The 17,860-nt window shown below is 38.2% G+C and overlaps 1 protein-coding gene across 1 annotated transcript in view; it reads right to left on the bottom strand.

Annotated features, from left to right (window-relative positions):
- LOC133258056 (ATP-binding cassette sub-family C member 4-like) overlaps positions 1-17,860 on the bottom strand; it is a 296,999-nt gene that overhangs the window by 110,021 nt on the left and 169,118 nt on the right. Inside the window, exons 15-19 of the mRNA XM_061434395.1 lie at positions 14,779-14,988; positions 13,420-13,560; positions 12,587-12,624; positions 12,101-12,195; positions 10,100-10,246 (exon numbers count right to left, since the gene is read on the bottom strand). Coding sequence (XP_061290379.1) covers positions 10,100-10,246; positions 12,101-12,195; positions 12,587-12,624; positions 13,420-13,560; positions 14,779-14,988 — 631 coding nt within the window. The remainder of the gene's footprint in view (positions 1-10,099; positions 10,247-12,100; positions 12,196-12,586; positions 12,625-13,419; positions 13,561-14,778; positions 14,989-17,860) is intronic.

The raw sequence follows: 17,860 nt of genomic DNA, 5'->3' as shown, positions 1-17,860 counted from the left end.
GTTTAACCCTGTGCTAAGGAAGAAGCCTGAAAAGGCCCTTCTTCCCTGTCACAGCATATATGAAATAAACATACCTACAGGTACTGGTTTCCTGTACCTACTCTACCTGCCTACTTATACACCATGGAAAGTCAGAACTAGGGTCTGGGAATGAGTCCCAGACATCTCTCCTGTTAGCTCCAGTGGCAACAGTTTGATGGGGGAAGAAGTAGGGGAAGAGACAGGAGGACTAACCTAATTGCAGTGGTCCCACTGGTGGGGTGGCACATAGGCACATAACATTGTAGGACTATAGTTCCCATATAAAAACTGATGAGGGAAATAAGAAGAAAACTGAGAAAGGAGGCAGAGCAGAGTATAGATCTGCTGTCCACAAGCTCCAGAAACAGAAGGGACTGCAGCAGATTCCTCATTACTTCGTTGCTATTAAAGATGAAATGAGACAATGGAAGTGATGGTATTGTAATACATTTAAATTGTCAAATAAATACACAACATTGCTTTGAAATGACAAGACATAGGGCAACAGAACAAATTTATCATACTTTAGGCTAATATTCAATACGATAGGGAACTACATTATGACTACAAACAGATGAAATCTCTGTCATGCAGCAGATCTCTGAGACATCAGACGGTATATCATAAAAATCTTCTGAAGTCCTTACAATCTATTTTTGGTCTTCTTTTTCATCAAATTATTTCCAAGAGTGTTCTGCAGGATCACTGAATTTCAGAGTTGAAGGCCATTCGGCATAACTGAGGTTGAATGCCAAGACTCAGGACAAGGTAGGTGCTCCCTGCCTAACTAACACAGCTACCTGGCAGGCAGTTATCAAGCAAGTATGTGCTCTTTGTCTTCACTAAGGTCTCTCCACCCAAAACTATACAATTCTTCGACTACCTCAATACCATTATACCCAGTCAATAGGTCAAGGCATTTAAATGGTTAGCTTATTAATACTGATGAGGCAGTATTTAGAAGAGGGTTGTATTTGCTCTGTTGCTCTTATTATACCTTTAACTGGTTTAAAAAATAAAATTTATGTTTTATAAGAGTTATAAACCAGGATTCAGATTTTCTTTCCAGGCTGCTTTAACCATATTTTGTGCAAATGGAAGTTTTGAAGTATCAGAATGTCCATCTGATAGAAATGTAGAAGAATGTAATTAACTAGAGTGAACAAACCATGAAATTTATAAAAACATCCCATGAATAAAATTTGAAGGCTTGATGATCTAAAACTGCCTTGTGAAAGTGTTAGTCACTCAGTTGTGTCTGACTCTTTGCAATGCTATGGACTATGGCCCACCAGAGAAGTCTCTGTACATGGAATTCTCCAGGCAAGAATACCAGAGTGGGTAGCATTCCCTTCTTCAATGGATCTTCCTGATCCAGGGATTGAACTTGGGTCTTCTGTATTACAGGAAGATTCTTTACCGTCAAAACACCAGGGTGGTTAAGTGTTAGTCGCTCAGTCATGTCCGACTCTGCATCCCCATGGACTGTACTGTCTGGATTACACAGGTGCCGTCTTTCATGACTCTGGCTATTTCTGTCAACAACTATTTATTTATTCTTTTTTTTTATTTTTTTATTTTTACTTTACAATATTGTATTGGTTTTGCCATACATCAACATGCATCCGCCATGGGTGTACATGTGTTCCCCATCCTGAACCCCCCTCCCACCTCCCTCCCCATACCATCCCTCTGGGTCATCCCAGTGCACCATCCCCAAGCTTCCTGTATCCTGCATCAAACCTGGACTGGCGATTCATTTCTTATATGATATTATACATGTTTTAATGCCATCATCCCAAATCATCCCCTACCTCCCTCTCCCACACAGTCCAAAAGACTGTTCTATACATCTGTGTCTCTTTTGCTGTCTCACATACTTTATTTAATCTTGAAGTCAAGGAAGAACAAAGTAAGTGGAAGGAAAATAAATACCAATTTCAATATGGTGAGTAATCAGTGTTACTAGAAAATTGTTCTTCTTTTATTTAATCTTGAGGTCAAGGAAGAACAATTTTCTAGTAACACTGATTACTCATCCTACTGAAATTGGTACTTATTTTTCTTCCACTTACAGGACTATATTAAGACTAATATTTATAAGTTGACACCAGTAAGAAATGCTTCTATCTATAGCTTCTATCTACTCATTGGTGGAATTCATTAAGTCATATATGACTTAAATGAAATATAGACTATAGAATAAAAGAGAAATAGAGAATATCTATATTATCAAGAGATATAATTTGAAGGGGTTATTGCCATTTTATTCTCCAAAAGGCAAGATTGATAGATTTATGGTTCCCCCAAAGGAAATAGATTTTATAAGCCTAAGTTGGTCTGATAACAAAAGGAAAAAAAAAGAATTCTAAAATATGACTATATACAAGAAAGGAAAGGAAAGCCACTTTTTCCTTCTTAATCTATTTCTAAATATTTAAAGGTAATAAAAAAACAATTAATCCATGATTCTGACTATAACTCAAAGCACTGCTGCTGATTTAGATGTATAGAATTATTTACGTGAGAAAATATATTTAAGTACTAGTCCACATACACTGCAATACCTGTTCAAATACCTTTGTGTAGGATGGAAAGAAATGACTGCATTATTTTTCTTATGATACCTTCAAGATTCTCTTCTTTTTGGTTACATGCTTCAATCAAACAGAATGAAGGATAAGATTACTCACTGAATCAAAAGAACACTTCCAGAAACATCCACTTAAGGTTCAGAAAGAAATCATTAACTAATTGTTCACTTAAAAATCCCCAAATCAGGGACTTAGACTGAAAATCACCCAAGGCAGATGCTCTGTTTTCTACTGAATTGTTAACAGCACACTGCTATATAACACTGCCTTCTCTCAATGGCAGGTTTGGAGGCAGGATTTTCCCATCATGTGGAGCATGACTGTGTTTGGAATAACATATAGATAAAGATTTTAAAACACATAACAAGTCTAAAATAGACTTTCCAGGTGTTCAAGAAGTTGAAACATTTCCCCATTTTCCCATGGGACTGTTAGTCCATAACTTGTGCCCATGTCTTTCAGACCCCATAGACTGTGACTCTTTGCATGGACATCACCAGATGGTCAATACTGAAAGCAGATTGATTATATCCTTTGCAGCCAGTTCTTTTGTGCAGGAGAAGCTCTATAGAGTCAGCAAAAGCAAGATCGGGAATATGATTGCTCATATTATGAGCTCCTTATTGCAAAATTCAGACTTAAATTGAAAAAAGTAGGGAAAACCACTAGACCATTCAGGTATGACCTGAATGAAATCCTTTATGATTATACAGTGGAAGTGACAAATAGATTCAAGGGCTTAGATCTGACAGAAAGAGTGCATGAGAAACTATGGACAGAGGTTCATAACATTGTACAGGAGGTGGTGACTAAAACCATCCCCAAGAAAAAGAAATGCAACAAGGCAAAATGGTTGTCTAAAGAGGCCTGACAAATAGCTAGGAAAAGAAGAGAAACCAAAAGCAAAAGGAGACTAGAAAAGATACATGCATCTGAATGCAGAGTTCCAAAGAACAGCAAGAAGAGACCAAAAAAAAAAAAAAGAAGTCTTATGAAGTGAACAGTGCAAATAAACAGAGGAAAACAATAGGATGGGAAAGACTAGGGATCACTTCAAGAAAATTAGAGATACCAAGGGAACATTTCATGCAAAGATGGGCACAATAAATGATAGAAACAGTAGGGACCTAACAGAAGAAGAAGATATTAAGAAGAGGTGTCAAGAATACACAGAACTGTGGGGGAAAAGTCTTAATGACCCAGAAAAGCACGATGGTGTGATCACTCACCTGGAGCCAGACATCCTGGAGTGTGAAGTCACATAGGCCTTAGGAAGCATTACTATTAACAAAACTGGTGGAGGTGGTGGAATTCCAGCTGAGCTATTTCAAATACTAAAAGATGATGCTGTGAAAGTGCTGCACACAATATGTCAGCAAATTTGGAAAACTCAGCATCGACCACAGGACTGGAAAAGGTCAGGTATCATTCCAGTCTCAAAGAAGGGCAATGCCAAAGAATGTTGAAATTACTGCACAACTGCATTCATTTCACATGCTAGCAAGATAATGCTCAAAATCCTTCAAGCTACACTTCAATACACGAACCGGGAACTTTCAGATGTACAAGCTATATTTAGAAAAGGCAGAGGAACCAGAGATCAAATGGCCAACATCCAGTGGATCATAGAAAAAGCAAGAGAATTTCAGAAAAACATCTACTTCTGCTTCATTTACTATGCCAAACCCTTTGATTGTGTGGATCACAACAAACTGTGGGAAATTCTTCGAGAGATAGGAATACCAGACCACCTTACCTGCCTCCTGAGAAACCTTTGTGGAGGTCAAGAAGCAACAGTTAGAACTGGACACAGAACAAAGGACTGGTTCCAAATTAGGAAAGGAGTGCCTCAAGACTGTATATCGTCACCCTGCTTATTTAACTATATGCAGAGTATATCACGTGAAATGCCAGGCTAAATGAAGCACAAGATGGAATCAAGATAGTTGGGAGAAATATCAATAACCTCAGATATGTAGATAACACCATCCTTATGGCAGAAAAAGAAGAGGAACTAAAGAGCCTATTGATAAAGGGGAAAGAGGAGAGTGAAAAAAATTAAAACTTTTTCACTTAAACTCAAGGCTTAAAACTCAACATTCAAAAAACAAAGATAATGGCACCTGGTCCTATCACTTTACAGCAAATAGATAGGGAAACAATGGAAACAGTGACACACTTTATTTTCTTGGGCTCCAAAATCACCATGGACGGTGACTGCAGCCATGAAATTAAAAGACGCTTGCTGCTTGGAAGAAAAGCTATGACATAGCTAGACAGTTTATTAAAAGGAAGAGACTTAACTTTGACAACAAAGGTCCACCTAGCCAAAGCTATGGTTTTTCCAATAGTCATGTATGGATGTGACTGTTGGGGGCATAAACTTTGCCACTGAGCGCTGAAGAATTGATGCTTTTCCACCATGATGTTGGAGAAGACTCTCGAGAGTCCCTTGGACTGCAAGAAGATCAAACCAGTCAATCCTAAAGGAAATCAGTCCTGAATATTTATTGGAAGGACTGATGCTGAAGCTGAAACTCCAAAACTTTGGCCACCTTATGCAAAGAACTGACTCATTGGAAAAGACCCTGATGCTGGGAAAGATTGAAGGAGGGAGGAGAAGGGGATGACAGAGGATGAGATGGTTGGATGGCATCACCAACTCAATGGACATGAGTTTAAGTAAGCTCCAGGACTTGGTGATGGACAAGAAGCCTGGCGTGCCGTGGTCAGTGGGGTCACAAAGAGCCAGGCACAACTAAATGACTGAACAGCAACAATCCTGTCTTACATAATGGCTGTATCTGTCTACATTCGCACCAACAATGCAACAGGGTTCGCTTTTCTCCACACCCTCTCCAGCATTTATCGTTTGTGGACTTTTGGATGATGGACATTCTGACTGATGTGAGATGACACCTCATTGTGGTTTTGATTTGCATTTCTCTAATAATGACCGAGGATGAGCATCTTTCCATGTGCTTATTAGCCATTTATATATCTTCTGTGGAGAAATGTCTGTTTAGGTCTTCAGTCCACTTTTTGATTAGGTTATTTGCTTTTTTGGTATTGAGCTACATGAGCTGCTTGTATATTTTGGAGATGTATTCTTGGTCAATTGTTCTAGCTCAAAGGATTTGAGCATACTCCTGCTAGTATATGAAATGAGTGCAATAGTACCATAGTTTGAACATTCTTTAGAATTGCCCTTCTTTGGGATTGGAATGAAAACTAATCCCATGGGATACAATCTATTAAAATGCACTTGCAAAAAAAGAAAGGAAAGGAAAATACTTTCAGAATACAGAACTTGATTTTATAATAGCTTTGTACTCGACAACCTCTTAATAAATTTCCACTCAAAGTGTACTTGGAAGTTTGCCACCTTTTTTCCTATATATTAGAGTTTCACCTGAGGGAGAAATTTCTGAAGATTAATCCTGATTACCAAGAATGAAAAAAAAAACATTCAACAGATCACAGTTTCATGCCAACATTATTTGTGAAGAAAACATCATTGCTCATGTTCAGCCTACTGTCAAAACATTTGTAACATGTTTCTAAAAGGCCCAGATAGAAGTGTGTGTAGAGATTACCAAGGGCAACAATGAAAGTGCTGGCTTCCCTCTTCTTTCCCTAACACACTTTCTGAGATGAGCTTTAGCACCCAGACTGTCCTTGGTGGCTCAAGAAAGCATTTCAGTATCATCAAGAGTCTGGATACTGAGCTGAGTTTGCTTTAAGCTTAGAGATGATTTTTTTTAATCAGTTTTATTTCCTAAATTCCTCTCACATTCCCACTGGTGTGATTTCATTTTGAAAACATTTCATCTTTAAGGTCCAGAACAGTTTTTAGAAATTTTTTTGAAAATAAGGGCAACAACTTATGTAATTGACTATGAAAAAGAAATACACCACAGGGCTATGCTTATAAGTGTCTGTGTTGTGTGTACATGTGAATTGAGATCTCCAATCTACAGATGTATTAAATTTTGGATCTGTATCTTTCCTATAATGAATCATAGAATATTGACGACACTAAAAAAAAAATAATAATCAATCCATTGTCTGCAATTATTTAAGTTTTCAAATACCTTGAAGACAGGGACTTTTTCTCTAGTGCTTGGGTCCACAAATAACAACTAGTAGATGACCAACAGAGTGAAAAGGTCCCCCCACTTCTTACATGTTAAAACCTGAGGCCAAGAGAAGAAAAGTGACTGGCACAGCTCTTCCAAAGCTATGTTTCAGTAAACTGGGACATCACAGAATCTTCACCTACATCCCAACTCTCTATCCAATAATAGATTTTAAATGTCTACTGATGTTTTAAAATGGATGAATTCCTCCTCTTTACTTCATAAAGGCCTAAGTTTGTGAGGTAAAGCTACTTTCAGATATCAAATATTTAACCCACATAACTTCTTTAAAGCATAAATAACCCCCAGGGAAATGTATTAGTTGTTTAACAGTTTCAGTTCCTTGATTGACAGACAACAGAACTTGGAAGCTTGAATAGTCTGGATCTATGAACTGCAACTTCCAGAGAACCACTATATGTGGTTTGCTCTTCATGCCATCACATACAAGAAAGAAAGTCCGCCACAAACAATTTATTACAAATTCTACTTTTGAAAATAAACTGTAAAAAGGAATTTAATTTAACCCATCACTAAAAGAGCAAATAAATAATTTTTGGCCCCTAAACCTTTTAGGCAAACTAGGCCTGTCTTTGCAGTACTTATTTGGGCTTCTATTTTCCTGAAGAAATGAAGTCCTGCTAAAAGACACAAGGAGAAGGAGGCAAGATAAACACTAGTGTGCCGGCTGCTCTAAGATGAGCAACCTCAAAGATTTAAACTTGGTCCCAAATCCTTGAAAAATAAATGAGTCAGCATGTGGAGAAGCCTACAGATCTTGAACATGAAGAGCCTGGTTAACTGTGGTCATGAGCACTCAGAAGCTGTGATGAAGGAAATCCAGTCCCACTTAATGCTCCAAACGTTATGATTGTAGTTTTCACATTAACCGACAAAGTGGAGCAAATTCACAGCCGTAATAGCATAGACTCCTCCAATCACTTTCTCTCTACAGTTTCATAGTAAGACGAGATCTGTATGGGCCTTTGCAGGTTATTATCCTGTGTTTTACCCAGTGCCTGAACTAAACAACTGCTGAATAAATCTGCACAGGATACTACCCTAAACAGTCTTATTTAATTCTCAAAAAAGTCTTATGAAAGAAGGAGGGCAGCCATTATTCCCATCTCACAGAAGACAAAGTTCCCAGACACTATGTCATCTTCATCACTAAGGTTCATTAGGCACTTACCATGTGCTAAGCCCTCTGAATGTATTAACATGTTTAATTTCCATGGTATTATGATATGGTAGATATGAACAGCATCTCTATTTTACAGGTGAGAAAACTATGACACAGAGATATTAACACATAAGTATTAACATAACTACAATCAGCTATCACAATTAGGAACTAGCACCGGGACTGAACCTAGGAAGGTGGCTCCAGAGTCCATATTTACATCGTGACAATATCATGCCTTGACATTTGACTGCCCAAGTAGTATCTGCTTGCTTTGGGCTTGGTCACACGGCTAGTTGATGGTCAGTCCAAGACTACTTCCATCCTCCCTCCAGCCCACCTCCCTACCTCAGTAGGTCCTGTCAATCATCACCTGCAAAAACAAAGTTTCCCTGGGCCTCAGCACAAGTCTAATTAACTGGACAGAGTTAGCATGTCCAATTAACTGATGAACTAACTATTCATAGAAACCCAAGTTTCCAAAGACAGGTGAAAGGCCTCAAGGTGGAGGCATCAACCACTGGTAAACCTCTGCTGCTTCTAGGGACACTCATATTTGAAACTTACTATTGAAGATTCACCTGTTAGGTAACACAAAGCCTCTTATATGTAATTGGAAGTCATTACCTTATTAGGAAAACCTCATAGTTGGAGAACATGCCAGAGCTGTGTGATTACAGGAATGAAAGGGCAATGAAAGAAAGATACAGTCTGTGTCCTATAGGGAGATTACTTGTAAGAAGGTTCTTCATATGGGACAACCTAACTTAATGCTATTTAAGAGTCCATGTTTTAGCAACTAGTCTAGAATATTTAAATATGTTTACATCAAATATAGGGTGTTTCCCTCTTACACTGTTGGTGGGAATGCTAACTAGTACAGCCACTATGGAGAATGGTGTGGAGATTCCTTAAAAAACTGGAAATAGAATTGCCATATGACCCAGCAATCCCACTTCTGGGCATACACACTGAGGAAACCAGAACTGAAAGAGACACATGCACCCCAATGTTCATTACAGCACTGTTTACAATACCTAGGACATGAAAGCAACCTAGATGTTCATTGACAGAGAAATGGATAAGAAAGTTATGATACATATACGCAATGGAATATTACTCAGCTCTAAAAAAAAATGCATTTTGGTCAGTTCAAATGAGGTGGATGAAACTGGAGTCTAGAGTGAAGTCAGAAAGAGAAACACCAATACAGAATATTAACGCATATATATGGAATTTAGAAAGATGGTAATGACAATCCTATATGCAAGGCAGCAAAAGAGCCTGTTCTTTACAGGCTCTTGGACTATGTGGGAGAAGGCAAGGGTGGGATGATCTGAGAAAATAGAACTGAAACATGTATATTACCATATGTAAAATAGATGACCAGTGCAAGTTTGATGAAAGAAGCAGGGCACTCAAAGCCGGTACTCTGGGACAATCCTGAAGGATGGGGTGGAGAGGGAGGTGGGAGGGTTTTCAGGATGAAAGGACAATTGTACACCCGTGGCTGATTCATGTTGATGTATGGCAAGACCACCACAATATTATAAATTAATTATCCTCCAATTAAAATAAATACATTTTTAAAACAAATATATGGTGTTTCCTAAGCCACACAACAAATGGATTCCTAAATCATTCTGCTAAGTGAACATTCATTTATCTTCCCCCACACACATAAATGAAAAGCTTGAATGCTAAATGCTAAGTCACTTCAGTTGTGTCTGACTCTGTGCGACCCCATAGACGGCAGCCCACTAGGCTCCCCTGTCCCTGGGATTCTCCAGGCAAGAACATTGGAGTGGGTTGCCATTTCCTTCAATGCATGAGTGTGAAAAGTGAAAGTGAAGTAGCTCAGTAGTGTCCGACCCTCAGCGACACCATGGACTACAGCCTTCCAGGCTCCTCCATCCATGGGATTTTCTAGGCAAGAGTACTGGAGTGGGGTGCCATTGCCTTCTCCGAATGAAAAGCTTATATGCACCTATATTCAAATTTTCTCTAGTAAGAGAAAAATATCAGTGAAGCTTTTTGTAGAAAATGAATCAACACACACAGTGATTTCTTCCAAGCATCTCTTCCATTTTCAAATACCAGAACATGGCAAAGCACTAAATGTGTTAAGATATATTTACTGAGAAACCTGGTGTCTGACTTACCCGCTGGATTTCTATCAAAGAACAATACCGGAGCTCTCAAAATGGACTTCAACATTTTGTTGTGCAAAGTTTGTGAAGAATTAACAAGGACGTACAATGCCAACAGAGATCTTATGACACCAAGAAGGAGACTAGATCCATTTAAACCTGAAATAAAGAAATGTCACTCATAACATAAAATCTCTGCCTTTTCTTCAATGATATGGAAGTACAGCAGGCAGTTTATAAAGATATTATGTATTTTCCACTATAAAAAGAATTTACATATAAATTTTTATATATAGAATATGAAATAAATAAGTTTAGATACATCTATAGAATGGATTCTATAAGTTTAATGCATTCACAAGATACATTTATTAAAAAGAATATGAAAATCAGTATCTTCCTTTCACTAAACAGAAATCATGTGTGAAGAAAAAATGAGGTGTAAACTACAATTTCCTTCTAGGCTTTCCAAACTCAATTTGCAAGTTCTAACAAAAACTCAGAAGAAAAATTAACTATAAAAAGTAGTTAATCATTCTCCATGTTTCAAATCTCACTATTTACAAAATTTTCCATAATGTGAAATTGTGGTATGCTTTGGTATCAGCATGTGAATTAACAGGAAACAGGAGAAATTATTTCATTTCATTGTACAAAATACCCAGTGTCTTTAAAAAATAGGAAAATACCATACTAAGTTACAAGTAGAAAATATCTTAAATAGTTGAATTGCAAGAAAATACAAATTATATCTTAACACAAGATAATTAACTTAAAAGAGCATCTAATCTCACTGTTTTATAGAAACAAAAAGCATTTGTAAATGCACATAATTATTTAAATTTGTTCTATTAATAACATAAATGAGTATGTACTATGCATATAAAAATTAAAATAGCCCTCCTAACATCTCTTGAACCCATGATACTAAGGAAACTGGAAATAACTTCTGTTACAAATATTCCATCAAGTATTTTTTCTCCTTCAGCTTTTCACATCACTGTTATTCCAACTTTGGAAGCTGTTCGAATTCCTGAATTCCATCAACAGGCATCTGCCTTAGCCCACTATCCTAAATGGATATACAACAGAATATTTTCCTTCTTCCTTTAAGCCCCCACAGTCCACCAATTCAGAAGGTAAACAGCTAGTGGATTTAGGTTTCTTAGCAAGTGATCAACAAAAGAAGTACCAAATTTCAATGAATGGGTTCTTACAAAAATATAATTCACTCTATCTTTGCAAAAAGTTAGTATGTGTGTTTCTTGTGCAAATATTTTAAAATTTTAGATCAGGATTTCCTTTTGAAAGTACGAAATGCTACACATATTCTAGGCACTTTTGTGAAAACAAAGCCATGTTAATTAATATTAGTCTGGCAAGCCAGATGTTAAATTAATCACATAAGTGGAGATGCAATAACATTGTGATCTCAAGGTAAGAAAGAGAAGGAATCCTAATTAATTTCCAGACACTGGATTTCTCCCTACTTAGCTTCTCTCTTAAGTAATTGGTGAAGCCCAAGAGATGAGCAGTGTGGCAAAGGGGAATTTGCATACCTGCAAGGAAATAGTGCTTTTGCTTGGGGGCCCTTGCTGCCAGAGGAATTCATCTAAGTTCAATAAAAGACAGGGTTTATTCAGACAGAACTGGAAAAATTCAAACCACAGGGTGGGGATCCATTTCTAATCCCCTTGTCCATCCACATTATAAGATTTAGATAAAGCAACCTATCAGAATAGACAGTAGCATGTTTCCAGGGGCTGATTTTCTGAATGTTCAATTCTAGTTTAACTTCCAAAATCCAGTACAGAGCAAATTAAGAGTCTTCATTCACCTTCTTCTAGTAGATTTTTTAAAATAATTATTCCAATTAATTCATAGAGTAAATGCGACTCAGACTCTTATTTGTTGAGGTATTTCTGAATTTCTCCTGGAAGCCCTAGTTGCTCACACAGGCTCCTTCTAAGCACCTCAGACTCTAGTATAATAGACCAGATGATTTGGCTTTACCTGAAAAAATTCCTAAGTACCAGTTCAGATCAAGCATCTCTGTTATATTTCCTTTTTCATATGCCATGATATTCAGAGTACTCTGCTCATTTGTCCTATGGAACAGGGAAGAAAAAAAAAATATCATGCTATAGATAGAATATACAAATATACCAAAAAAAAATTAACCTTAATTTAGGAGATGAGTTTAATGCTAGAAAACGGTTCCCAGCTCTAAGGGCCTTATGTCTCTCTACCTTATAGAGATACCATTTGAATCACGACTTTCAGTTCTCAGAACTGTCTGTGAGGAAGCTTCTGAAAGTGAGACATGGAGAGAGACCATGGGAGGGTCACAGTCCAGCAGGAACTGTGATTTTTCTTCAAGGAAACTACATGAGGGTCAGAAGAGGAGGCTGAACAAACCCCACCCCTCCCCCTGACTCTGGGAAAGTGAGGCTTTGTGTAGACTTTACAGCACTTTGGGTCAGAGCAGGAATCACTCACCAGTTTAAAATCCACCAATCCTGCAGGATGTAGGCAGCCTGGAGCAGGAAATAACAGTCACTCACACACTGACATTATTGAACCTCACACCTCACTCACTAGGATGGGGGACGGAAAGGCTCCAGAAAACAGAGATGGTCTTTCCGACTCAGGTCTGTGCCAAGCCCCACAGCCCAGATGATGAGAGGTCAGGGGAGGGCATGTTATAATTTAATATCTCTAAAAGGCTTTCTTTTTTTTTTTTTTTCTAGAATTTGTCACAAACACACAACACCAATAAGCCTCACTTATTTTGCTACACAAAGATAGTATATTTGAATGCAAATCCAAGTACATGCAAAAAAATAAGTAGTAGTATAAATGTTTGAGGTTTTGAAGGAAGACTCTTGACAGGTACTGTGATATTCAGTTTTCTGTGTCACCTTAGCCATTCCAGTCTCTGGTCATTTAATCAAATACTCCTCTAGATATTAATGTGAAGGTATTTTTTGTGGATTGTGGTTCATATCTATAATTAGTCAACTTAAGTAAAAATAACCATCATAATGTGGTGGGCCCCATCCAGTCAGTCAAAGGCTGTAAGAGCACAGCCTGAAGCTTCCTAAAGGAGGAAGAAATTCTGCCTTAAGACTTCAGGTCCTGCCTGAGGTTCCAGCCTGCAGGCCTGCTCTTCTGCTTTCAGATTCACCCAGGCAGATCCCACAGCTTCATGAGCCAGTTTTTTAAAATAAATCTCTTCATAAACATAATAATAATTAAACAAATAGACACAGTATAAATAGTATGTGAATATCAGGCTAAGGGCACACACCAAAACAAATTTCCTTACGTACCTGAGCTGCTATGTTTACTAGAATAAGGAAAATGATGACAGACCAGTGAGCACCAGCTCTGAAGTAATTCTTGTAGGTCTTAAAACCAACTTTTCCTTCTAAACGTCTCTCCTCAGATAGTGTATCCTGTATATTCTCAGTCTTGAAGGGAAAAATGGCAGTGAAAGACAAAATTTTAAATAATGAACTACAAAACTACAAAAGTTCAACAATGCCCTAAATTGCAATTCTGTGGCGAAAACAGACACACCTCACATGCTGGTAGGAGTGCAAGATGGTCCATCTCCTATGGACAAGGTATGGAAATATCTAACCTAACCATATATGCATTGACTCTTGGACCTAGCCATACTACTTCTAGTAATCTATTAGAAATAAGGAAATATCATTTGCACAAGGTTATTCATTGTTGCGTGGCTTTGCTTAAAGTAGCAGTGCTCTGTGATGATCTAGATGTTTGGGACAGAGGTGTAGCAGGGAAAGGGAGTCCAAGAGGGAGGGGATATATGTATACATATAGTGGATTCACTTCATTGCACAGTGGAAAACAACACAACATTATAAAGCAGTTATACTCCAATTAAAAAATAAATTATATGACTAAAGAATAAAAATTGGATATCATGACTTTCAGCACACGCAAAACATATCCAATTCAAATATGAATGCAGAAGTTTGTTCCAAAATAACACACAAAATGTAGTTAATGTATCCCTCTAAATGACTTGTGTCACTCAATGATGAAAACATAAAACATAGCTGGTCCTCAAAATACTAGTCAAATACAGTAAGCTGAGTTCACGCAACGAGTTGGAATAAGGTGAGTTTGGATAGCAGGAGGACAGTATATGATCTGAATCTATGTGGTTCCTGAATTTCAGTGATTCCTGAGTGTGGAATGTGAGGGGCTAATCAGTGTCTGCTGTGTGTCAGGGCCTTAGCACACGTTATCTCTGGTCTATCACAACCCTTCTGACACCAAGGCAAAATACGACAATCAGTCATCTGCAGTGCCAGAACATTCCAATATGTAGGAAAAATAGCTGATTTAATGTGGTCACAGCAGGATTTGATAGGAGAAGGTCTTCATAGTAAGCCTCTGGATGTAAAAGGGAAGCTGGGAGCCATTATAAACATACACCCAGAAATTCATAGCAGTGTACCCACTACTGATCTTGATAAGATTCATCATCCTATACCCAGAGGAGAATCCTGGTCAAAGAGCAATTTAAATCTACCAATTCCATGGAATAAGGCCCTGGAAACTGATTTACTTTGAGACAAAGATGTCATGAGAGGAGAAGACTGAATGGCCATCAAAAGCAGACAGACCAGGAGGTTGCAGAATGAGAAACTCACATCTTGGTCTTCTGCAGCTGCATCTTTCAACAAGGGTGTGGAAGACTGTTGAGACTGAACTGGAGACTCGGAGGAGGTCTGAGTTCTCATAGTCGGAGATTCAGGAACTGGAGATGGTTTGGCCTCCTCATTCTCCTTTTTTAAAAGGGAAGTAAAATCTACCCCGGATTTCAGTAATTCAGCATAAGTCCCTTTTTGCACCATTTCACCCTAAAATAAAAATTTTAAACTTGAGAGGAATGCACTTGCATTAGATAATACTAACCTAATTTAAATACTAATCAAGAAAAGTTAACTAGTATTAAACTATAACTTTTGTAAGAAAATATTTCTTAGGTCTGGAATTATGGTTCACAAATCTAGTTCAGCTAGACACAGTACAAGCCTTCTGTTCTCTGCCAAACCAAATATTGTGTAAGGTGCTGGCAGATATGAAAGAAATGTGTGCTCATGTGTTAAAAATGGAGGCCGTTGATATAACTACTGTGGGCACTTAGGGAAGCAAAAACTATAGATGTCAGTGGAAGTATCAGTAGAGTATTTTTAGACAATTCAGATAAACTTCATATGACAAGCAGAATTTTTAAAAACAGTCAATTGGAGAAGATATTCCAGGAAACAAACTTAAGACTGACACAGAGGTGGCCACAAGCACATCTGCATAGGTAAAAGTCACTCATCAAATCTTTGCTGACCATGTCACTGTCACAGTAGCATATGTTCAGCTGGGACAAGACCGGTAAGAAGTAGCTCTGGACAGAGAATCCATGAGCTGTGTCTTCATTGTCTTTATAACTTCCCCACAAACTCAGAAAGTTCCCAACTGCAAATTCAATATTCTTTCTGTTCAAGTCATTAAACAAGAAGGCCACGACACTGGAGTGGTTCTAAAGCCTTGGCAGCAAACCAAAACCTAACCCAGAATCAGTGAGCTCAAATTTGAGAGGAGAACTTAAAAACAACCAATCACAATCAGATAACCAGGCCTCCTCAGATCAGGCAACTGCATATCTAATCAACCGCCAATCTAATCAAGTTCTTTGAAAATACATGAAATTATACTTCAGTTTCCCTCCCTCCAGTTCAATCCTGTTCAGTCGCTCACTCGTGTCTGACTCTTTGCAACCCCATGGACTGCAGCACGCCAGGCCTCCCTGTCCATCGCCAACTCCCAGAGTTTGCCCAAACTCATGTCCATTGAGTCAGTGATGCCATCCAACCATCACATCCTCTGTCGTCACCTTCTCTTCCTGTATTCAATCTTTATCAGAATCAGGGCCTTTTCCAATGAGTCAGTTCTTCATATCAGGAGGCCAAAGTATCAGAGACTCAGCTTCAGCATCATGCCTTCCAGTGAACATTCAGGACTGATTTCCTTGAAGACTGACTGGTTGAATCTCTTTGTAGATCAAGGGACTCTCAAGAGTCTTCTCTAACACATAGTTCAAAAGCATCAATTCTTCGGTGCTCGGCTTTCCTTATGGTCCAACATCCATACATGTCTACTGGAAAAACTGTAGCTTTGACTAGATGGACGTTAGTTGGCAGGGTAATGTCTCTGCTTTTTTTTTTTAATATAAATTTAATATTTTAATTGGAGGCTAATTACTTTACAATACTGTATTAGTCTTACCATACATCAACATGAATCCACCACAGGTATACCTGTGTTCCCCATCCTGAACCCCCCACCCACCTCCCTCCCCATACCATCCCTCTGGGTCATCCAAGTGCACCAGCCCCAAACATGCTGAACCATGCATCGAACCTAGACTGGTGGTTCATTTCATATATGTTATTTTACATGTTTCAATGCCATTCTACCAAATCATCCCACCCTCACCGTCTCCCTCAGAGTCCAAAAGATTGTTCTAGACATCTGTGTCTCTTTTGCAGTCTCACATACAGGGTTATCATTACCATCTTTCTAAATTCCATATATATGCGTTAATATACTGTATTGGTGTTTTTCTTTCTGGCTTACTTCACTCTATATAATAGGCTCCAGTTTCATCCACCTCATTAGAACTGATTCAAATGTATTGTTTTTAATGGCTGAGTAATACTCTATTGTGTATATGTACCACAGCTTTCTTACCCATTCAACTACTGATGGACATCTAGGTTGCTTCCATGTCCTGGCTATTATAAACAGTGCTGCGATGAACATTGGGGTACACGTGTCTCTTTCACTTCTGGTTTCCTCAGTGTGTATGCCCAGCAGTGGGATTGCTGGGTCATAAGGCAGTTCTATTTCCAGTTTTTTAAGGAATCTTCACACTGTTCTCCATAATGGCTGTACTAGTTTGCATTCCCACCAACAGTGTGAGAGGGTTCCCTTTTCTCCACATCCTCTCCAGCACTTATTGCTTGTAGACTTTTGGATAGCAGCCATTCAGCACTTATTGCTTGTAGACTTTTGGATAGCAGCCATTCTGACTGGCGTGAAATGGTACCTCATAGTGGTTTTGATTTGCATTTCTCTGATAATGAGTGATGTTGAGCATCTTTTCATGTGTTTGTTAGCCATCTGTATGTCTTCTTTGGAGAAATGTCTATTTAGTTCTCTGGCCCATTTTTTGATTGGGTTATTTATTTTTCTGAGTTGAGCTGCAGGAGTTGCTTGTATATTTTTGAGATTAGTTGTTTGTCAGTTGCTTCATTTGCTATTATTTTCTCCCATTCTGAAGGCTGTCTTTTCACCTTGCTTATAGTTTCCTTTGTTGTACAGAAGCTTTTAAGTTTAATTAGGTCCCATTTGTTTACTTTTGCTTTTATTTCCAATATTCTGGGAGGTGGGTCATAGAGGATCCTGCTGTGATGTATGTCAGAGAGTGTTTTGCCTATGTTCTCCTCTAAGAGTTTTATAATTTCTGGTCTTACGTTGAGATCTTTAATCCATTTTGAGTTTATTTTTGTGTATGGTGTTAGAAAGTGTTCTAGTTTCATTCTTTTACAAGTGGTTGACCAGTTTTCCCAGCACCACTTGTTAAAGAGATTGTCTTTTCTCCATTGTATATTCTTGCCTCCTGTGTCAAAGATAAGGTGTCCATAGGTGTGTGGATTTATCTCTGGGCCTTCT

This window comes from Bos javanicus, chromosome 12 (genome assembly GCF_032452875.1).
Source record: "Bos javanicus breed banteng chromosome 12, ARS-OSU_banteng_1.0, whole genome shotgun sequence".
Classification (NCBI taxonomy): domain Eukaryota; kingdom Metazoa; phylum Chordata; class Mammalia; order Artiodactyla; family Bovidae; genus Bos; species Bos javanicus.
The sequence above is the reverse complement of the archived record's forward strand: the minus strand, read 5'-3'. Positions and strand labels throughout refer to the sequence as shown.